Source organism: Dromaius novaehollandiae, chromosome 3 (assembly GCF_036370855.1).
Source record: "Dromaius novaehollandiae isolate bDroNov1 chromosome 3, bDroNov1.hap1, whole genome shotgun sequence".
In the NCBI taxonomy this organism is placed as follows: domain Eukaryota; kingdom Metazoa; phylum Chordata; class Aves; order Casuariiformes; family Dromaiidae; genus Dromaius; species Dromaius novaehollandiae.
The window spans coordinates 11,095,785-11,117,718 of NC_088100.1; the positions used below are offsets into that span (position 1 = coordinate 11,095,785).

At 55.3% G+C, this 21,934-nt stretch overlaps 1 protein-coding gene across 2 annotated transcripts; it reads left to right on the top strand.

The window, feature by feature from the left end:
* The first annotated feature begins 5,130 nt into the window (after positions 1-5,130).
* On the top strand, positions 5,131-21,312 carry LOC135327788 (uncharacterized). Of its 2 annotated transcripts, XM_064508364.1 has the most exons (5): positions 5,133-5,184; positions 18,823-18,996; positions 19,649-19,895; positions 19,990-20,085; positions 20,402-21,312. In XM_064508364.1, exons 4-5 carry the CDS (start codon positions 20,033-20,035, stop codon positions 21,255-21,257), a joined length of 909 nt encoding a protein of 302 aa, XP_064364434.1. In that variant the 5' UTR covers positions 5,133-5,184; positions 18,823-18,996; positions 19,649-19,895; positions 19,990-20,032; the 3' UTR covers positions 21,258-21,312. The 2 variants fall into 2 exon arrangements, with proteins under 2 accessions (XP_064364435.1, XP_064364434.1); XM_064508365.1 differs by lacking the exons at positions 18,823-18,996; positions 19,649-19,895; positions 19,990-20,085; positions 20,402-21,312 and adding an exon at positions 5,501-7,037 and having other exon boundaries at positions 5,131-5,184.
* Positions 21,313-21,934: the final 622 nt, after the last annotated feature.

The window sequence follows — 21,934 nt, forward strand, 5'->3', positions numbered from 1 at the left end:
ACTCCATCCCCTTCCCTGGGGGGAAGGCTTCACAGACTTCACACAGACTTGTTAGACAATGTTTCATTAACAATTTGCCAGATCCCCTGCCATGCAGGTGGACCCACTGGTCACTGCAGAGCATTAGAGACTCACAAACCAAAGCCGACAGCCTCCACACCCTGCACTGTCCTCCTAGGGAAGACGGCTGGTTACCAGTCGTCCGGTGGGCTACACGCTGTGGCACCAAGCGTTCTGATTGGCTCCTGTCTCCTGAGCACTGTCTCTGATTGGCTGCTGGGAAGGACATGGCCCAGCAACAGCTGCTTCCGTTGCTGGCCAGCAAGGGCTGCTTCGTTCCGGTTCTGACCGGCTGGGGCTGGGCACTAGCTCCCGGTGCATTTGGGTTCCCAAGGTCATTCACTCCTCAAGTGCACCTATTTGGTATAGCCCTACACCCCTTAATGTGTCCCGTGCCTTTTGTGAAGCATTCCACGGTGCATTGGCTTGCTGTCATCTAAGACTTCAATCAAGACTTCAGTGGCAAGACACAACCATTCATGGTTCAGAAAAGAAGAAAAAGTATTGAATGACAGGACAAAAAACCCCAACTTGAAGCACAGGTATTGTTAATAATGTTACACCAGCACTTGCCCAACACAAGAGTCTTACTTATTTGGAAGTAGTAAGAGAGGAAGTTTGTGAAAGCATTTCTGCCTGCAAGATCAAATGTAGCACTGGAAGGACAATCGCTCCGAGAATGCTTTAGCACATGCTCTGGCACAAAGCTGGTGGGACTAAAAGTTGTGGAGCAGAATTGCTGATCTGAGGAAGGAGAACAAAAATGGTCTTCTGATCTCAGGAATCATGAAGTTCAGCTTGCAGTATTCAAACCCCACCCCCCTCTTCTTTGTCAGCTCTTGTACTCCAAATGCAAATTGCTGAAATGCGACATGCTTTGGTGAAGGACCCAATTTGGATGTGCACATTTCACAGTTTTAGCCCCAAATTGGAGTTCTCTCCCACCATAATTTTTATGATATAGGGGGCCAAATATGTGTGTAAAGCACACACATAGTGCTGATAACCATGGCACGAAATACTTAACTACTCTCTCAACTTTGTGATGAAAACTGGAACTTAATACTTAAAGTGGTTTCAGGCCAATCATTGGTCCAAAAGCCAGTGTCCTAGTACAAGTGAGAAAGCAGCAGTTCTCAGTGAGCAAACACTATCAGTAATTAAAACCTATATTGGTGTCAATGCTCAAGTTACCTATTATCTACCTCTATTTCAATAACTCCTTCTGACTATGAGTAATGATCAATACCAAGATTTCTCATCGGGTCCACTCTCTATTGACAGAAAGGATGGTGAGAAAAGCAGCAGGTAATACAATGACTGGTTGATACATAAAAGAATTCTGGAATGATTATTCCTCCAGTTCCAAAAGTACCACTTCCTCTCGAGAACAACCTGTTTTCTGAGTTATTAGCTTACAGGCCCCTGTGTGGAAACTGAGTAAGCTGTCTTGGGATAATTGTTCCCAGAATAGCTAGTCTGATAGAGTTTCACATGTGGACAGACTTGCTAGGCCATCTTCCCTACTGCTTCCCCTTTAGTAAGAAGGGGCCTTAAGGGGCCATAAATACTACAATATGCACAACCAGTCCTGGGGGAGCCTCGGAAAAAAAGAAAAGGGCCTAATTCTTAAACAAAGAAATGCTGTAATTAGAGAAAAGCCTAAGCATCAAAGCTCTACTTTGACTCCGCACTTGCCAGAATTCAGATCTGAGACTTGGGACTAGGGGCCACAACTGAGGGTTCATAGAGTTTAAGGCCACCGGATCATTTGGACCATCATGCCTGACCTCTAGGATATCACAGAACATTATGTTTCATTAGTTTTTGACTAAGGCTTCCAGAAATGCATCCAGTCTCAATCTGAATGCACCAGTGAGTGAATGTGTGGTTTGGCAGACCAGGAACACACAGGGCCCATCTACACTAGTAGATTCCAAAGTACCAGTGCCCACATGCATTTCATATCAGCAAGTGTTGCCAAAATGCAGTTTCACCGCCAACTTCCCTGCTGTTTGGTGCTTCTCATACGGCACCGGACCCTGGTATCAACTCATTTACTAAAGACTCGCTGTTAAAAAAGAAACTGATCTGAAGCCCTTACATGCAGGTCTTTGAACTAAGTTGTGTGTGCAGCTATCATCAGGCAAACATTAGCCAATGCTGGGCTTCCCCGCTAGAAGAAAGGAGTAAGTCCAGTGAAGGGCCATGGAGATGATTATGGGACTGGGAGCATCTCTCATATGAGGAGAGGCTGAGAGAGCTCGGACCGTTCAGCCTGAAGTAGAGAAGGCTCAGGGGGATCTTAGCAATGTGTATAAACATCTGACAGGGTATAAAGAAGTCAGAGCAAGATTCTTCTCAGTGGTGCCCAGTGACAAGAAAGGCAAGGGGGAAAAACTGAAACACAGGAAATTCTGTCTGCACATGAGAAAACACTTCTTCACTGTGAGGGTGGTTGAACTGGAGCAGGTTGCCCAGAGAGGTTGTGGAGTCTCCGTCCTTGGAGATACTTGGAAGCTAACTGGACACGGTCCTGGATAATCCACTGACCTTGCTTTGAGCAGGGTGGTTGGACTAGACATCTCCAAAGTATTCTGTAGTATCTCCTGGCCCACTACAATGCTCTGAGACCTCATAATCTACAGAAGGATGAAAATACGCTCACTGTGACACAGGCATAAGAAATCAGACCCAGCTCATGTGAGAGCCATCGAGGTCACTTCAGTGCCATGACCAGAGAGTGACAGTGACAACAATATAACTGCCGGGATCATGGCATTGTCCCGGAGATGGGGTTTTGCCCTTCCCTGTGAAAAGCCAGAGGCTTTGTATCACCCTGAACAGTGCCAGGGCTGGGGACTGGTGTGGGCTGGCTGTGGCCCCAGCAACACTGTGCTTGCTCTAGCCATGCTGGCAGTTGCCTCGTGCTCGGATGACTGTTGACTGCCTTGGATTAGCTCAGCTCTGGGAGGGCCGCCTTTGGTATGTGGTGACAACCCCATGTCATCACTGCATCACAAATGTTGCCTCAGCTTAACTGTGGCAGCATCACCACTGGTGAAAAGAGGACAACCCTGTGTCATCACCGCATCACAAACACGAGCTCGTGTAGAAGTGGCACTGGGGAGGATGGGTGTCACTTTGCCTCTGAGCTGACAGGTGAAGAGAGCTGAAAGAGCAGGTAAGCACACTGAGCTGAGTCCGGCAGCTCCTCACCAAGGTCTCTGTGGCAGGGTGGGCTCTCGCTGTGCTTGTGGGCAGACCCAAAGTCCAGAAACCCTTGCAGACTCACTTCTGTGGATGTGGCGTGATGTGTGTGTATGTTCTGTTCATAGGATTGAAGGGGGTGATTTGAGCTTCCCCCTACTTTAGACATAAGGCTGAAATACAAAGGATTCTTGAAAAGATATTGGAAACCCAGCAGTGTTTGGGGTAGATTTTGAGCCTGGCTTGCAGATAAGAGAGCATCCCAGTGCAGTGCCCAAAGCCCAGTGGGGAATAAAAAGGGTCTTTGGCTTGGGAAGCAACAAAGACAGAGAGCCTGGGAGCAGACGCTGAAATTGTTCTTTTAGGATTGTTCTTCTCGGCGTGTTTTCAGAAGATTGTTGCTGTCGATCCTAGACCCAGGGACCACAGGAAGGGTGAGCACTGCCCCTGAACAAAGGGGTAGATCCTTGGATGTTTGTAAAGAGTAATTGTCCTGTTCATGAAGATTTCTTCTCCTGACCAGAGAATCTGGACTTGGGCTGTTGGTCTCCTTGTAACTCTAATGGGAATAATAATCCCAGGTGTTTGCTGAGGATCTGAGGAGGCTGTGAATGCAGTAACGGAACTGACAATATTTCCTTGGCTCCGCAGAGAAGGAGGTTGCCCTTTGCCTGTGTGCAGATCTGGCGCGTGAGAGGGAGGCCTGATCCCTGAGAAATGAACTTTTCCCCCACCGCCATGGACGGTGTCATCTCTCCAGCTTTCCTGTGGTTCCTGATGCTGGTGTTCACCTTCTACCTCCTGCTGACCTTCAACAAGCACAAGGTAGGAGTCAGTCTTGCTGCCTGGGCAGAGTGAAGGGGAGGCAGTTGCCCAGCCCAGCCCTGGCCAGCCTGGGCCAGGAGGGTCAGGGCAGAGACGGGCCTGGCCTTGGTGGGGCCCTGGTTTAGCTGGTGCCTGCGTGGCTGGTGGCGATGAGCAGGCAGAGCCCGTGTGTGCAGCTGGTCCCAGCTGTGCCAGCTCCAGCCCCGACTGTCCTGTGCTGCTACTGCAGCAGCTCTTGTACAGGTGCATTTTGAAGAGGGGATTTAAAAATCATGTCCAAACTGTCACGGTTCTTCCACAAGAGAAAATCCTGCTGGGAAGGTGGGACAGCAGGTCCTGGGCACCGCTGGGCTGCACACACAACGCAGCCTCCCTTTGGCACCAGCCTGGGCTGGGGAAATGCCTGCCTGCCCTGGTGAGAAAGAGCAATGGGAGCATCACCATCACCTGCAGGGCAGGAAACTCTCCCGGCCCCCCTGCATCTGCCCTCGGTCTGCCCCTGTAGCCACGGGCCATGGCCAGACTGCCCAGTGCAAAGTTCCCCACGGGTCCCTGACCTGCCCCTTGCCAGTGCAGTGGTTCCCAGGAGCCAGGGCACCCTTGCGGAGGAGAGACGCTGCTCTCTCACCGGCTGCTTTCTCTGCCTGTGTAGGAAGGCAGGTGCAAGAAGAGAAGGTGGAGGGGCAGTGATGAGGAGCCCAGAGGTGAGCGGCTCCTGGGCAAGGGCAGGTGCCCTGCAAAGGAAACCCTGAGACCCCACACATCCACCGCCCCGCTCTGCCTCTGCCGGGGCTCCTGTGAGGGACTGCCCCATCCGCTCACTTGCCATCTCCCCTTCCAGCAGCCTTTTCCCTCTGGGAGGAAGGTCCAGAGGAGTCTTCAGGGTCCTCTGGGTCACCGTAAGTGGAGCCCTTCCCTCTGTAGTGCAGCAGCCCCCTCTGGGAGCCGCCAGCAAGAGAGAGCCCATTAATACTGCCCTCTGCCCACATGCAGATGCACTGGAGTCCTGGAGACGCCCATCACGGATCACTGGGAGATGGACCTGAACTTTGATAACATAATCAGATCTGTGAAGGAGGCCTCAAAGAGGTGAGACAGCTGAGGAGGGGACAGGGTAGGGGGCATGGGCTGAGGGGGAATGGCTTGGGGAGAGCAAGGAGAAATCCAAGGGCCTCAGATCTGAGGGATGAGGCCTTTAGGGAGGGATTTTCTTCTCTGGAGCAGAGCTGACAGTGTCCTCCTCTTTTCTAGGGGAGAGGGACCTGCTGGGTTCTGGCAGGCAGGCAGGGGACTTTGGGCACACACTCGGACCCCATGGCAGTAACACAGCCTGCCATCTCCTTAGGGGGCATAGGGAGAGCTTGTGGCTGCTAGGCTCAAGCTTCACCTCCTTCCTCTCACACAGGCTCACCTGGGAGGCCATCAACAGCAGCTCCATCACTTGTGACTCAGCAAGTGAAGCCAGCTTCTCTTCAGGGACGTCTTTCTCCCCTGCTAGCGATTATTCCCTCACTTCAACTTTGGGGAGCCAAGCCAGCTCTTTTTCAGGGGAGTCTTTCTCCTCTTTCACTGATGGAGAAGGTCTGGCTCAAGGCTCTAGAGTGCAGCCTGTCCTCACGTATCCCCGGCCTAGCCAGGAGAAGCAGCAGGACCTGGCGACTCGCCCACCTGGCAGGGAAGTGGGGGCCAGCTGCCACATGGCTGGCAGTGGCCTGCAGCAGCAGCACTTTCAGGCCCACCTGAGTGTTCCCCCCCGATGCCCAAAGGTGCTGGCCTTCCACGTCATGGAAACGGAGACAACTTTCTTGTACCCTGATGCCCAAGAAGACCTGGAGGAGCGTGTCCGGAAAAAGAAACTTGAGATGCACCTGGGGCTGCCGGCTGCTATCTGCAAATCCCTGCACGCTGACCTGTCCTGGCCTCCTAGCCCACCACCACTGCCTGCAAAGCCAGACACGGAGCAGGTTTCCAGCATGCAGAGGCAAACCTTCCCAGGCAAAGCCGAGTTCAGTGCTGTGGAGTTGGATTTCAGCTGGAATGGCAAGGAGAGCTTGGAGTGTCTCATCCAGGAAAAGGAATGGCAGCAGGAAGCAGGCCTGTCAGCCAATCTGGGTGAACCTCAGCAGGAGTTGCCAAGCTCAGCTCCTCGAACACCTCAGTGGCATGCTGAGCCTGATGAGGTGGTGGTTCCCAGTGTGCAGGAGCTGCCCTTCCTCAACAACACTGTCAAAAAGCAGCTAGAGCTGCACATCAGCAGATAAAACAGCGTGTTGGGCCGCCAGCAAGGATCCCGGCCTGCAAGAAGGTTGCGGCCCCTGTCGCAGGGCAAAAAGCCTCCCAGCCTCCCCCTCCACACAGAGGTGCTGGGCTGCCATATCACTCCCCCTTGCAGCACTGGACCAGGCATGCTCAGACCAGGTGCTCTGCAGAAGAGCCCCCAGGCCCCAAGCAGGAGAAGAGCAGGTGTCCCACATCTCCCATGATGAGAGAGCAGAGACTCAGCTCTCAGAGCAGGAGGCAGCCAGAGGAAGAGAGCCCTGAAAAGGAAGAGGCTACAGACCTTGTCATGGCATGCCTGGGACAGCAGCAGGGTCAAGCCTGCTCTGCTCCACGTGCTTTCCTGAGAGCAGCACAGGAGATGTCTTGGAAGGACAAGGAGGTATCAGCCTGGAAAAGAGAGTGTGGGGGAACAGCCAGCAGCAGCAAGGACACTGAGGAGTCCCTGCTGGCCACCAGCAGGAAGGATCAGGGTCCTGGGACACAAGGGGATGTGCGCAGCCCTTGCCCTCCCAGCCAGGCAGAGCAGGCGTTGCTGCAGAGCAAGGGAGCTCACCAGGGGCAACTGTGGCAGTCCCATGAGAGCTGGAGCAGCTCCAGTGAGGACATGAGGACACCAGAGCTGCCATCAAAGAAGAGTGTCCCCCAGGAAAAACACGGCCAGTCCCGTGAGAGCTGGAGCGTCTCCAGGGAGGACATGGAGACACCAGAGCTGCCAGCAGCCAGGAGAGCTCCTCCAAGAAAATGTTCCCAGAAGAGATAACACAGTGAGGAGGGCCCCTCAGCTCTGCCACCGGCTCCAGCCCCTGCAGGGACCAGTGTTCCAGTCTCCCAGCTGGAAGGGCTCCTCACAGCCCTCATCGATTCCCACAAGGCCAGCCAAGCTGCTCACAAAGCGCAGAACCAGCTGCTGGAGGAAATGTTGGTGTGGCTCCCAGACAAGGCTGGGGCCCCAAGGAAGGACACGACAGGAGGGCACCCCGTTGGCTCACAGCGCTGCAGACATGTGGCTGAAAGCTGCCCTCACTGCAGGGGACGGAGAGCAGTGCAGGATGCGCCCATGCCGGCTGCCTTGCCCACCAATATCACCACAAATATGAGCAAGGACAGAGACTGCCAAAGGAGTCCTGTCTTTAAGCAGAAAATGAGTCTGGAGCAAGTCTGCCAACAGGTATTAACAGAGGAGCCAGAGCAGGGGAAGGGCAAGGGAAACCCCAAGGACAGAGCCAGCTCCAGGAGACTCTGCCCCAAATGCGGTAAAGCTCGGCGCCAGAGACTCTCCGGCAAGGAAGGCTTGCAGACCTCACCTCCATCTGATGCTGCAGCCCTGGGCGCAGGAAGAGCAGCACACAGGCACCCACCCCAGGGCAGGGGCAAGAGGCAGCAGGGGCAGGAGGAAAGGGCTGCCCCCACCCAGCAGGCAAAGGGGCTCCATCTTTCCACAACTTCATTCTTGCGAGCTGGGCAGGCGGGGTCTCAGCCACACCAGGCCCCCACCAGGCCTCTGCCCTCACATGTGGCGCCTGGGCACAGGACACTGGAGAGGGAGACACCACCTCTGCCGGGCAGCATCTGCTGTGGGCTCGTCCTCATCCTGCCGTGCCTCGAGAGAGCCTGCACCAAGCTCCTAGAAAAAATCAAGGCCTAATTTGGCAAGAACAAGGGGAGGGGCGGAGAGGAGCTGCAAGAGTGCAGAGTGCCAGCTCCCGCAGGGATCTCCAGAGGAGAGCAACAGCATGTGACAGTGACACGCCAGGCTGCAGATGCTGCGCTCTTGGAGTGAGTGGGGCTGGGTGCAGTAGTCTGTGGGGCTGGGGTATCGCCAGGGCTGCTGGGGGGAAGGGGCTGCCTGGGACTGTCTGCGAGAGGTGATGGGGAAGGACTCGGTGGGCTCTCCGGTGAGACTTTCCTGATGGGAGTGATGGATGCTATGGGGACACAGTGCCAGCGAGGCCGGGGCATAGCAAGGGGCAGAGCCAGGGTGGGAGCAGCCCCCCTGGGGACACAGCAAGGCTGGCTCCTGTTGCCTGTGGGGAGCAACCCCCCGTGCTGCTGGTTAGGAGCACAGAGAGCAGCCCCATTCCTGGCACCCCAACCCCCAGCCCTGGCTGACTGTGCTCTTCCCCTTGCAGCTGTGCAGGTGGGGCATGGACCCAGTGAGCAGCAGCTCCTGGCCAGGCCCTCCCAGGGAGCAGGAGCTCTCCTAACAAAGTCATGTCCATTGAAATATGGGCTCTTATGGGCTTCCCGGCTGCCTGGAGGTCCCTGGCTCGCGACAGCTGCATTTCAGGTGTGGGCACAGTGCAGTTCCCCAAAGGTAGCAAGCGGGAGAGGACAGTGGGGCTCGGTGTCCACCACAGGGACAGAGAGGATGGAGACCCAGCAGGTGGTGTTCCCCCCTGCAGCAGACTGTCCTCACTCCAGTCAAAGCACTCTGACAGGCAGCATCCCTGGGAAGAGCAGATAAAGGCTTTTGAGGGCACCACCTCTCCTCCTTTCTGTGGGACAGAGTGGGCCCATCTCCTTCAAAATCCCTGCCTCTCAGCATTGCAGGAAGATGTGGGGGTGGCATGGAGGTGACCTGAAACCCCCGGAATGGGGCCAGGACCACAGCCCTGAGCTCTGGGGCTTGCGAGGAGCTCTTTGGGGTGGTGGTAGATGGGGCTGTGCTGAAAGTCCTGCATCTTCCCCTTTGCTTCCCTGTGGGCAGAGCTGATGCTGAAGGGAGTAAAATGCTGAGGAGGAGGAGGAGGAGGTGGTGAGCTTGATCCACAAGTGGAGGGAAGAGAGCAGTGAGGGCTGGCAGAGGGGAGGGGGATGGCAAAGCTCTCACCGGTCCCCTCACACCTCCGGGTGGCTGCTGACTCAAGACAATGCAGGGGAGGCCAGAGGAGGCCATACTGAAGCCCATGCTGGCTGCCTTGCCCATCAAGGTCATCATAAAGACGAGCAAGGACAGAGACCTCCACAGAAACTAGTCTTTAAACCGAAAACTAGTTGCAAGCAAGGGTGCAAATGAGTATTAATGGAGGAGCTGCCAGAAGAAGGGAAAAGCCCCAAGGACAGAGCCGGCTCCAGGACACTCTGCCCCAGGTACTGTAAAGCTTGCTGCCAGAGACTGTCCAGCAGTGAAGGCTTGCAGACCTCAGCTCCATCTGACGCTGCAGCCCCGGGTGCAGGAAGAGCAGGACAAAGGTGTCCCACCCAGGGCAGGGGCAAGAGGTAGCAGAGGCAGGAGAAACAGGCTGCTCCCACGCAGCAGGCAGAAGTGGTCCATGTGAGAGCAAGCATGACAGGGCTCCCACCATCGCAGGCATAGACTTCACCTCCTCCCTCTCACACAGGCTCACCTGGGAGGCCATCAACAGCAGCTCCATCACTTGTGACTCAGCAAGTGAAGCCAGCTTCTCTTCAGGGACGTCTTTCTCCCCTGCTAGCGATTATTCCCTCACTTCAACTTTGGGGAGCCAAGCCAGCTCTTTTTCAGGGGAGTCTTTCTCCTCTTTCACTGATGGAGAAGGTCTGGCTCAAGGCTCTAGAGTGCAGCCTGTCCTCACGTATCCCCGGCCTAGCCAGGAGAAGCAGCAGGACCTGGCGACTCGCCCACCTGGCAGGGAAGTGGGGGCCAGCTGCCACATGGCTGGCAGTGGCCTGCAGCAGCAGCACTTTCAGGCCCACCTGAGTGTTCCCCCCCGATGCCCAAAGGTGCTGGCCTTCCACATCATGGAAACGGAGACAACTTTCTTGTACCCTGATGCCCAAGAAGACCTGGAGGAGCGTGTCCGGAAAAAGAAACTTGAGATGCAACTGGGGCTGCTGGCTGCTGGCTGCAAATCCCTGCACGCTGACCTGTCCTGGCCTCCTAGCCCACCACCACTGCCTGCAGCAGCAGCACTTTCAGGCCCACCTGAGTGTTCCCCCCCAATGCCCAAAGGTGCTGGCCTTCCACATCATGGAAACGGAGACAACTTTCTTGTACCCTGATGCCCAAGAAGACTTGGAGGAGCGTGTCCGGAAAAAGAAACTTGAGATGCAACTGGGGCTGCCGGCTGCTATCTGCAAATCCCTGCACGCTGACCTGTCCTGGCCTCCTAGCCCACCACCACTGCCTGCAAAGCCAGACACGGAGCAGGTTTCCAGCATGCAGAGGCAAACCTTCCCAGGCAAAGCCGAGTTCAGTGCTGTGGAGTTGGATTTCAGCTGGAATGGCAAGGAGAGCTTGGAGTGTCTCATCCAGGAAAATGAATGGCAGCAGGAAGCAGGCCTGTCAGCCAGTCTGGGTGAACCTCAGCAGGAGTTGCCAAGCTCAGCTCCTCGAACACCTCAGTGGCATGCTGAGCCTGATGAGGTGGTGGTTCCCAGTGTGCAGGAGCTGCCCTTCCTCAACAACACTGTCAAAAAGCAGCTAGAGCTGCACATCAGCAGATAAAACAGCGTGTTGGGCCGCCAGCAAGGATCCCGGCCTGCAAGAAGGTTGCGGCCCCTGTCGCAGGGCAAAAAGCCTCCCAGCCTCCCCCTCCACACAGAGGTGCTGGGCTGCCATATCACTCCCCCTTGCAGCACTGGACCAGGCATGCTCAGACCAGGTGCTCTGCAGAAGAGCCCCCAGGCCCCAAGCAGGAGAAGAGCAGGTGTCCCACATCTCCCATGATGAGAGAGCAGAGACTCAGCTCTCAGAGCAGGAGGCAGCCAGAGGAAGAGAGCCCTGAAAAGGAAGAGGCTACAGACCTTGTCATGGCATGCCTGGGACAGCAGCAGGGTCAAGCCTGCTCTGCTCCACGTGCTTTCCTGAGAGCAGCACAGGAGATGTCTTGGAAGGACAAGGAGGTATCAGCCTGGAAAAGAGAGCGTGGGGAAACAGCCAGCAGCAGCAAGGACACTGAGGAGTCCCTGCTGGCCACCAGCAGGAAGGATCAGGGTCCTGGGACACAAGGGGATGTGCGCAGCCCTTGCCCTCCCAGCCAGGCAGAGCAGGCGTTGCTGCAGAGCAAGGGAGCTCACCAGGGGCAATTGTGGCAGTCCCATGAGAGCTGGAGCAGCTCCAGTGAGGACATGAGGACACCAGAGCTGCCATCAAAGAAGAGTGTCCCCCAGGAAAAACACGGCCAGTCCCGTGAGAGCTGGAGCATCTCCAGGGAGGACATGGAGACACCAGAGCTGCCAGCAGCCAGGAGAGCTCCTCCAAGAAAACGTTCCCAGAAGAGACAACACAGTGAGGAGGGCCCCTCAGCTCTGCCACCGGCTCCAGCCCCTGCAGGGACCAGTGTTCCAGTCTCCCAGCTGGAAGGGCTCCTCACAGCCCTCATCGATTCCCACAAGGCCAGCCAAGCTGCTCACAAAGCGCAGAACCAGCTGCTGGAGGAAATGTTGGTGTGGCTCCCAGACAAGGCTGGGGCCCCAAGGAAGGACACGACAGGAGGGCACCCCGTTGGCTCACAGTGCTGCAGACATGTGGCTGAAAGCTGCCCTCACTGCAGGGGACAGAGAGCAGTGCAGGATGCGCCCGCGCCGGCTGCCTTGCCCACCAATATCACCACAAATATGAGCAAGGACAGAAATCGCCAAAGGAGTCCTGTCTTTAAGCTGAAAATGAGTCTGGAGCAAGTCTGCCAATGGGTATTAACAGAGGAGCCAGAGCAGGGGAAGGGCAAGGGAAACCCCAAGGACAGAGCCAGCTCCAGGAGACTCTGCCCCAAATGCGGTAAAGCTCGGCGCCAGAGACTCTCCGGCAAGGAAGGCTTGCAGACCTCACCTCCATCTGATGCTGCAGCCCTGGGCGCAGGAAGAGCAGGACACAGGCACCCACCCCAGGGCAGGGGCAAGAGGCAGCAGGGGCAGGAGGAAAGGGCTGCCCCCACCCAGCAGGCAAAGGGGCTCCATCTTTCCACAACTTCATTCTTGCGAGCTGGGCAGGCGGGGTCTCAGCCACACCAGGCCCCCACCGGGCCTCTGCCCTCACATGTGGCGCCTGGGCACAGGACACTGGAGAGGGAGACACCACCTCTGCTGGGCAGCATCTGCTGTGGGCTCGTCCTCATCCTGCCGTGCCTCGAGAGAGCCTGCACCAAGCTCCTAGAAAAAATCAAGGCCTAATTTGGCAAGAACAAGGGGAGGGGCGGAGAGGAGCTGCAAGAGTGCAGAGTGCCAGCTCCCGCAGGGATCTCCAGAGGAGAGCAACAGCATGTGACAGTGACACGCCAGGCTGCAGATGCTGCGCTCTTGGAGTGAGTGGGGCTGGGTGCAGTAGTCTGTGGGGCTGGGGTATCGCCAGGGCTGCTGGGGGGAAGGGGCTGCCTGGGACTGTCTGCGAGAGGTGATGGGGAAGGACTCGGTGGGCTCTCCGGTGAGACTTTCCTGATGGGAGTGATGGATGCTATGGGGACACAGTGCCAGCGAGGCCGGGGCATAGCAAGGGGCAGAGCCAGGGTGGGAGCAGCCCCCCTGGGGACACAGCAAGGCTGGCTCCTGTTGCCTGTGGGGAGCGACCCCCCGTGCTGCTGGTTAGGAGCACAGAGAGCAGCCCCATTCCTGGCACCCCAACCCCCAGCCCTGGCTGACTGTGCTCTTCCCCTTGCAGCTGTGCAGGTGGAGCAGGGCCCAATGGGGCATGGACCCAGTGAGCAGCAGCTCCCGGCCAGGCCCTCCCAGGGAGCAGGAGCTCTCCTAACAAAGTCATGTCCATTGAAATAAGCACGCAGTGGTCTCTTCTTCCTTGGGGAGTAGTGGCGCTGTCCCTGCCCACTTCTCGACCCTCATTTCACAGGCAAGTCAGGCATGTGTGTTGGCAGTTTCAGATGAGAGGACAGGGATGTCCCTCCACATCTCTGAGGGCGGGAGGCTGGGGCTGGCCGCCTGCTAGAGATTTTCGTAGGGTTTTCTTATGGGCTCCCCAGCTGCCTGGAGGTCCCTGGCTCGCGACAGCTGCATTTCAGGTGTGGGCACAGTGCAGTTCCCCAAAGGTAGCAAGCGGGAGAGGACAGTGGGGCTCGGTGTCCAGCACAGGGACAGAGAGGATGGAGACCCAGCAGGTGGTGTTCCCCCCTGCAGCAGACTGTCCTCACTCCAGTCAAAGCACTCTGACAGGCAGCATCCCTGGGAAGAGCAGATAAAGGCTTTTGAGGGCACCACCTCTCCTCCTTTCTGTGGGACAGAGTGGGCCCATCTCCTTCAAAATCCCTGCCTCTCAGCATTGCAGGAAGATGTGGGGGTGGCATGGAGGTGACCTGAAACCCCCGGAATGGGGCCAGGACCACAGCCCTGAGCTCTGGGGCTTGCGAGGAGCTCTTTGGGGTGGTGGTAGATGGGGCTGTGCTGAAAGTCCTGCATCTTCCCCTTTGCTTCCCTGTGGGCAGAGCTGATGCTGAAGGGAGTAAAATGCTGAGGAGGAGGAGGAGGAGGTGGTGGTGGTGGTGGTGGTGGTGAGCTTGATCCACAAGTGGAGGGAAGAGAGCAGTGAGGGCTGGCAGAGGGGAGGGGGATGGCAAAGCTCTCACCGGTCCCCTCACACCTCCGGGTGGCTGCTGACTCAAGACAATGCAGGGGAGGCCAGAGGAGGCCATACTGAAGCCCATGCTGGCTGCCTTGCCCATCAAGGTCATCATAAAGACGAGCAAGGACAGAGACCTCCACAGAAACTAGTCTTTAAACCGAAAACTAGTTGCAAGCAAGGGTGCAAATGAGTATTAATGGAGGAGCTGCCAGAAGAAGGGAAAAGCCCCAAGGACAGAGCCGGCTCCAGGACACTCTGCCCCAGGTACTGTAAAGCTTGCTGCCAGAGACTGTCCAGCAGTGAAGGCTTGCAGACCTCACCTCCATCTGACGCTGCAGCCCCGGGTGCAGGAAGAGCAGGACAAAGGTGTCCCACCCAGGGCAGGGGCAAGAGGTAGCAGAGGCAGGAGAAACAGGCTGCTCCCACGCAGCAGGCAGAAGTGGTCCATGTGAGAGCAAGCATGACAGGGCTCCCACCATCGCAGGCATAGACTGAGAGAGAATGGCTTGGGGAGGACAAGGGGAAATGCAAGGTCCTCAAATCTGAGCGGATATACCCATGTGGAGTCGTGTCCAGTAAAACAAACTTGAGGAGCAACTTGGGCTGCCAGCTGCTCTCTGCAAACCACTGCAGGCTGTCCTATCCAGTGGTCTTAGTTTACCCCCACTGTATCTGGAGCACGTTTCCCAGACAAAGCCGAGTTCAGTGCTGTGGAGTTGGATTTCAGTCTGTATAGCAAGGAGTGCTTTGAGGGGCTCATCGATTAAAAAATACCAACTGCAGTGGGAACTGGGCCTACCAGCTGATGTGGGTAAACACCTGCAGGATTTCCAGCCTTAGTTCCTTGAACACCTTGGCAGCGTGCAGAGACTGATGGGCTGGTGTTTCCTGGGTTGGTGTCCAGGTGGAGCAGGTCACAGCAGTTCACAAAGCCAGCAAGTAGGAGATCCCTGCCAGGCTTTCTCAGGGGAGGATCTCTCCCCATAATGTCATGTATTTGGGTCATAACCTGAGGAATCTTTCTTTCCTGTGGGACAGAGACTCCATCCCCTTCCCTGGGGGGAAGGCTTCACAGACTTCACACAGACTTGTTAGACAATGTTTCATTAACAATTTGCCAGATCCCCTGCCATGCAGGTGGACCCACTGCTCACTGCAGAGCATTAGAGACTCACAAACCAAAGCCGACAGCCTCCACACCCTGCACTGTCCTCCTAGGGAAGACGGCTGGTTACCAGTCGTCCGGTGGGCTACACGCTGTGGCACCAAGCGTTCTGATTGGCTCCTGTCTCCTGAGCACTGTCTCTGATTGGCTGCTGGGAAGGACATGGCCCAGCAACAGCTGCTTCCGTTGCTGGCCAGCAAGGGCTGCTTCGTTCCGGTTCTGACCGGCTGGGGCTGGGCACTAGCTCCCGGTGCATTTGGGTTCCCAAGGTCATTCACTCCTCAAGTGCACCTATTTGGTATAGCCCTACACCCCTTAATGTGTCCCGTGCCTTTTGTGAAGCATTCCACGGTGCATTGGCTTGCTGTCATCTAAGACTTCAATCAAGACTTCAGTGGCAAGACACAACCATTCATGGTTCAGAAAAGAAGAAAAAGTATTGAATGACAGGACAAAAAACCCCAACTTGAAGCACAGGTATTGTTAATAATGTTACACCAGCACTTGCCCAACACAAGAGTCTTACTTATTTGGAAGTAGTAAGAGAGGAAGTTTGTGAAAGCATTTCTGCCTGCAAGATCAAATGTAGCACTGGAAGGACAATCGCTCCGAGAATGCTTTAGCACATGCTCTGGCACAAAGCTGGTGGGACTAAAAGTTGTGGAGCAGAATTGCTGATCTGAGGAAGGAGAACAAAAATGGTCTTCTGATCTCAGGAATCATGAAGTTCAGCTTGCAGTATTCAAACCCCACCCCCCTCTTCTTTGTCAGCTCTTGTACTCCAAATGCAAATTGCTGAAATGCGACATGCTTTGGTGAAGGACCCAATTTGGATGTGCACATTTCACAGTTTTAGCCCCAAATTGGAGTTCTCTCCCACCATAATTTTTATGATATAGGGGGCCAAATATGTGTGTAAAGCACACACATAGCGCTGATAACCATGGCACGAAATACTTAACTACTCTCTCAACTTTGTGATGAAAACTGGAACTTAATACTTAAAGTGGTTTCAGGCCAATCATTGGTCCAAAAGCCAGTGTCCTAGTACAAGTGAGAAAGCAGCAGTTCTCAGTGAGCAAACACTATCAGTAATTAAAACCTATATTGGTGTCAATGCTCAAGTTACCTATTATCTACCTCTATTTCAATAACTCCTTCTGACTATGAGTAATGATCAATACCAAGATTTCTCATCGGGTCCACTCTCTATTGACAGAAAGGATGGTGAGAAAAGCAGCAGGTAATACAATGACTGGTTGATACATAAAAGAATTCTGGAATGATTATTCCTCCAGTTCCAAAAGTACCACTTCCTCTCGAGAACAACCTGTTTTCTGAGTTATTAGCTTACAGGCCCCTGTGTGGAAACTGAGTAAGCTGTCTTGGGATAATTGTTCCCAGAATAGCTAGTCTGATAGAGTTTCACATGTGGACAGACTTGCTAGGCCATCTTCCCTACTGCTTCCCCTTTAGTAAGAAGGGGCCTTAAGGGGCCATAAATACTACAATATGCACAACCAGTCCTGGGGGAGCCTCGGAAAAAAAGAAAAGGGCCTAATTCTTAAACAAAGAAATGCTGTAATTAGAGAAAAGCCTAAGCATCAAAGCTCTACTTTGACTCCACACTTGCCAGAATTCAGATCTGAGACTTGGGACTAGGGGCCACAACTGAGGGTTCATAGAGTTTAAGGCCACCGGATCATTTGGACCATCATGCCTGACCTCTAGGATATCACAGAACATTATGTTTCATTAGTTTTTGACTAAGGCTTCCAGAAATGCATCCAGTCTCAATCTGAATGCACCAGTGAGTGAATGTGTGGTTTGGCAGACCAGGAACACACAGGGCCCATCTACACTAGTAGATTCCAAAGTACCAGTGCCCACATGCATTTCATATCAGCAAGTGTTGCCAAAATGCAGTTTCACCGCCAACTTCCCTGCTGTTTGGTGCTTCTCATACGGCACCGGACCCTGGTATCAACTCCTTTACTAAAGACTCGCTGTTAAAAAAGAAACTGATCTGAAGCCCTTACATGCAGGTCTTTGAACTAAGTTGTGTGTGCAGCTATCATCAGGCAAACATTAGCCAATGCTGGGCTTCCCCGCTAGAAGAAAGGAGTAAGTCCAGTGAAGGGCCATGGAGATGATTATGGGACTGGGAGCATCTCTCATATGAGGAGAGGCTGAGAGAGCTCGGACCGTTCAGCCTGAAGTAGAGAAGGCTCAGGGGGATCTTAGCAATGTGTATAAACATCTGACAGGGTATAAAGAAGTCAGAGCAAGATTCTTCTCAGTGGTGCCCAGTGACAAGAAAGGCAAGGGGGAAAAACTGAAACACAGGAAATTCTGTCTGCACATGAGAAAACACTTCTTCACTGTGAGGGTGGTTGAACTGGAGCAGGTTGCCCAGAGAGGTTGTGGAGTCTCCGTCCTTGGAGATACTTGGAAGCTAACTGGACACGGTCCTGGATAATCCACTGACCTTGCTTTGAGCAGGGTGGTTGGACTAGACATCTCCAAAGTATTCTGTAGTATCTCCTGGCCCACTACAATGCTCTGAGACCTCATAATCTACAGAAGGATGAAAATACGCTCACTGTGACACAGGCATAAGAAATCAGACCCAGCTCATGTGAGAGCCATCGAGGTCACTTCAGTGCCATGACCAGAGAGTGACAGTGACAACAATATAACTGCCGGGATCATGGCATTGTCCCGGAGATGGGGTTTTGCCCTTCCCTGTGAAAAGCCAGAGGCTTTGTATCACCCTGAACAGTGCCAGGGCTGGGGACTGGTGTGGGCTGGCTGTGGCCCCAGCAACACTGTGCTTGCTCTAGCCATGCTGGCAGTTGCCTCGTGCTCGGATGACTGTTGACTGCCTTGGATTAGCTCAGCTCTGGGAGGGCCGCCTTTGGTATGTGGTGACAACCCCATGTCATCACTGCATCACAAATGTTGCCTCAGCTTAACTGTGGCAGCATCACCACTGGTGAAAAGAGGACAACCCTGTGTCATCACCGCATCACAAACACGAGCTCGTGTAGAAGTGGCACTGGGGAGGATGGGTGTCACTTTGCCTCTGAGCTGACAGGTGAAGAGAGCTGAAAGAGCAGGTAAGCACACTGAGCTGAGTCCGGCAGCTCCTCACCAAGGTCTCTGTGGCAGGGTGGGCTCTCGCTGTGCTTGTGGGCAGACCCAAAGTCCAGAAACCCTTGCAGACTCACTTCTGTGGATGTGGCGTGATGTGTGTGTATGTTCTGTTCATAGGATTGAAGGGGGTGATTTGAGCTTCCCCCTACTTTAGACATAAGGCTGAAATACAAAGGATTCTTGAAAGGGTATTGGAAACCCAGCGGTGTTTGGGGTAGATTTTGAGCCTGGCTTGCAGATAAGAGAGCATCCCAGTGCAGTGCCCAAAGCCCAGTGGGGAATAAAAAGGGTCTTTGGCTTGGGAAGCAACAAAGACAGAGAGCCTGGGAGCAGACGCTGAAATTGTTCTTTTAGGATTGTTCTTCTCGGCGTGTTTTCAGAAGATTGTTGCTGTCGATCCTAGACCCAGGGACCACAGGAAGGGTGAGCACTGCCCCTGAACAAAGGGGTAGATCCTTGGATGTTTGTAAAGAGTAATTGTCCTGTTCATGAAGATTTCTTCTCCTGACCAGAGAATCTGGACTTGGGCTGTTGGTCTCCTTGTAACTCTAATGGGAATAATAATCCCAGGTGTTTGCTGAGGATCTGAGGAGGCTGTGAATGCAGTAACGGAACTGACAATATTTCCTTGGCTCCGCAGAGAAGGAGGTTGCCCTTTGCCTGTGTGCAGATCTGGCGCGTGAGAGGGAGGCCTGATCCCTGAGAAATGAACTTTTCCCCCACCGCCATGGACGGTGTCATCTCTCCAGCTTTCCTGTGGTTCCTGATGCTGGTGTTCACCTTCTACCTCCTGCTGACCTTCAACAAGCACAAGGTAGGAGTCAGTCTTGCTGCCTGGGCAGAGTGAAGGGGAGGCAGTTGCCCAGCCCAGCCCTGGCCAGCCTGGGCCAGGAGGGTCAGGGCAGAGACGGGCCTGGCCTTGGTGGGGCCCTGGTTTAGCTGGTGCCTGCGTGGCTGGTGGCGACGAGCAGGCAGAGCCCGTGTGTGCAGCTGGTCCCAGCTGTGCCAGCTCCAGCCCCGACTGTCCTGTGCTGCTACTGCAGCAGCTCTTGTACAGGTGCATTTTGAAGAGGGGATTTAAAAATCATGTCCAAACTGTCACGGTTCTTCCACAAGAGAAAATCCTGCTGGGAAGGTGGGACAGCAGGTCCTGGGCACCGCTGGGCTGCACACACAACGCAGCCTCCCTTTGGCACCAGCCTGGGCTGGGGAAATGCCTGCCTGCCCTGGTGAGAAAGAGCAATGGGAGCATCACCATCACCTGCAGGGCAGGAAACTCTCCCGGCCCCCCTGCATCTGCCCTCGGTCTGCCCCTGTAGCCACGGGCCATGGCCAGACTGCCCAGTGCAAAGTTCCCCACGGGTCCCTGACCTGCCCCTTGCCAGTGCAGTGGTTCCCAGGAGCCAGGGCACCCTTGTGGAGGAGAGACGCTGCTCTCTCACCGGCTGCTTTCTCTGCCTGTGTAGGAAGGCAGGTGCAAGAAGAGAAGGTGGAGGGGCAGCGATGAGGAGCCCAGAGGTGAGCGGCTCCTGGGCAAGGGCAGGTGCCCTGCAAAGGAAACCCTGAGACCCCACACATCCACCGCCCCGCTCTGCCTCTGCCGGGGCTCCTGTGAGGGACTGCCCCATCCGCTCACTTGCCATCTCCCCTTCCAGCAGCCTTTTCCCTCTGGGAGGAAGGTCCAGAGGAGTCTTCAGGGTCCTCTGGGTCACCGTAAGTGGAGCCCTTCCCTCTGTAGTGCAGCAGCCCCCTCTGGGAGCCGCCAGCAAGAGAGAGCCCATTAATACTGCCCTCTGCCCACATGCAGATGCACTGGAGTCCTGGAGACGCCCATCACGGATCGCTGGGAGATGGACCTGAACTTTGATAACATAATCAGATCTGTGAAGGAGGCCTCAAAGAGGTGAGGCAGCTGAGGAGGGGACAGGGTAGGGGGCATGGGCTGAGGGGGAATGGCTTGGGGAGAGCAAGGAGAAATCCAAGGGCCTCAGATCTGAGGGATGAGGCCTTTAGGGAGGGATTTTCTTCTCTGGAGCAGAGCTGACAGTGTCCTCCTCTTTTCTAGGGGAGAGGGACCTGCTGGGTTCTGGCAGGCAGGCAGGGGACTTTGGGCACACACTCGGACCCCATGGCAGTAACACAGCCTGCCATCTCCTTAGGGGGCATAGGGAGAGCTTGTGGCTGCTAGGCTCAAGCTTCACCTCCTCCCTCTCGCACAGGCTCACCTGGGAGGCCATCAACAGCAGCTCCATCACTTGTGACTCAGCAAGTGAAGCCAGCTTCTCTTCAGGGACGTCTTTCTCCCCTGCTAGCGATTATTCCCTCACTTCAACTTTGGGGAGCCAAGCCAGCTCTTTTTCAGGGGAGTCTTTCTCCTCTTTCACTGATGGAGAAGGTCTGGCTCAAGGCTCTAGAGTGCAGCCTGTCCTCACGTATCCCCGGCCTAGCCAGGAGAAGCAGCAGGACCTGGCGACTCGCCCACCTGGCAGGGAAGTGGGGGCCAGCTGCCACATGGCTGGCAGTGGCCTGCAGCAGCAGCACTTTCAGGCCCACCTGAGTGTTCCCCCCCGATGCCCAAAGGTGCTGGCCTTCCACGTCATGGAAACGGAGACAACTTTCTTGTACCCTGATGCCCAAGAAGACTTGGAGGAGCGTGTCCGGAAAAAGAAACTTGAGATGCAACTGGGGCTGCCGGCTGCTATCTGCAAATCCCTGCACGCTGACCTGTCCTGGCCTCCTAGCCCACCACCACTGCCTGCAAAGCCAGACACGGAGCAGGTTTCCAGCATGCAGAGGCAAACCTTCCCAGGCAAAGCCGAGTTCAGTGCTGTGGAGTTGGATTTCAGCTGGAATGGCAAGGAGAGCTTGGAGTGTCTCATCCAGGAAAATGAATGGCAGCAGGAAGCAGGCCTGTCAGCCAGTCTGGGTGAACCTCAGCAGGAGTTGCCAAGCTCAGCTCCTCGAACACCTCAGTGGCATGCTGAGCCTGATGAGGTGGTGGTTCCCAGTGTGCAGGAGCTGCCCTTCCTCAACAACACTGTCAAAAAGCAGCTAGAGCTGCACATCAGCAGATAAAACAGCGTGTTGGGCCGCCAGCAAGGATCCCGGCCTGCAAGAAGGTTGCGGCCCCTGTCGCAGGGCAAAAAGTCTCCCAGCCTCCCCCTCCACACAGAGGTGCTGGGCTGCCATATCACTCCCCCTTGCAGCACTGGACCAGGCATGCTCAGACCAGGTGCTCTGCAGAAGAGCCCCCAGGCCCCAAGCAGGAGAAGAGCAGGTGTCCCACATCTCCCATGATGAGAGAGCAGAGACTCAGCTCTCAGAGCAGGAGGCAGCCAGAGGAAGAGAGCCCTGAAAAGGAAGAGGCTACAGACCTTGTCATGGCATGCCTGGGACAGCAGCAGGGTCAAGCCTGCTCTGCTCCACGTGCTTTCCTGAGAGCAGCACAGGAGATGTCTTGGAAGGACAAGGAGGTATCAGCCTGGAAAAGAGAGCGTGGGGGAACAGCCAGCAGCAGCAAGGACACTGAGGAGTCCCTGCTGGCCACCAGCAGGAAGGATCAGGGTCCTGGGACACAAGGGGATGTGCGCAGCCCTTGCCCTCCCAGCCAGGCAGAGCAGGCGTTGCTGCAGAGCAAGGGAGCTCACCAGGGGCAATTGTGGCAGTCCCATGAGAGCTGGAGCAGCTCCAGTGAGGACATGAGGACACCAGAGCTGCCATCAAAGAAGAGTGTCCCCCAGGAAAAACACGGC

Coding starts and splice junctions, on each gene's coding strand:
- LOC135327788 (XM_064508365.1), top strand. CDS start 5,132: ATGGACCTGAACTTTGATAACATAATCAGATCTGTGAAGGAGGCCTCA. Junction 5,185..5,500: donor GTGAAGGAGGCCTCAAAGAG/GTGAGACAGCTG, acceptor CCTCTCACACAG/GCTCACCTGGGAGGCCATCA.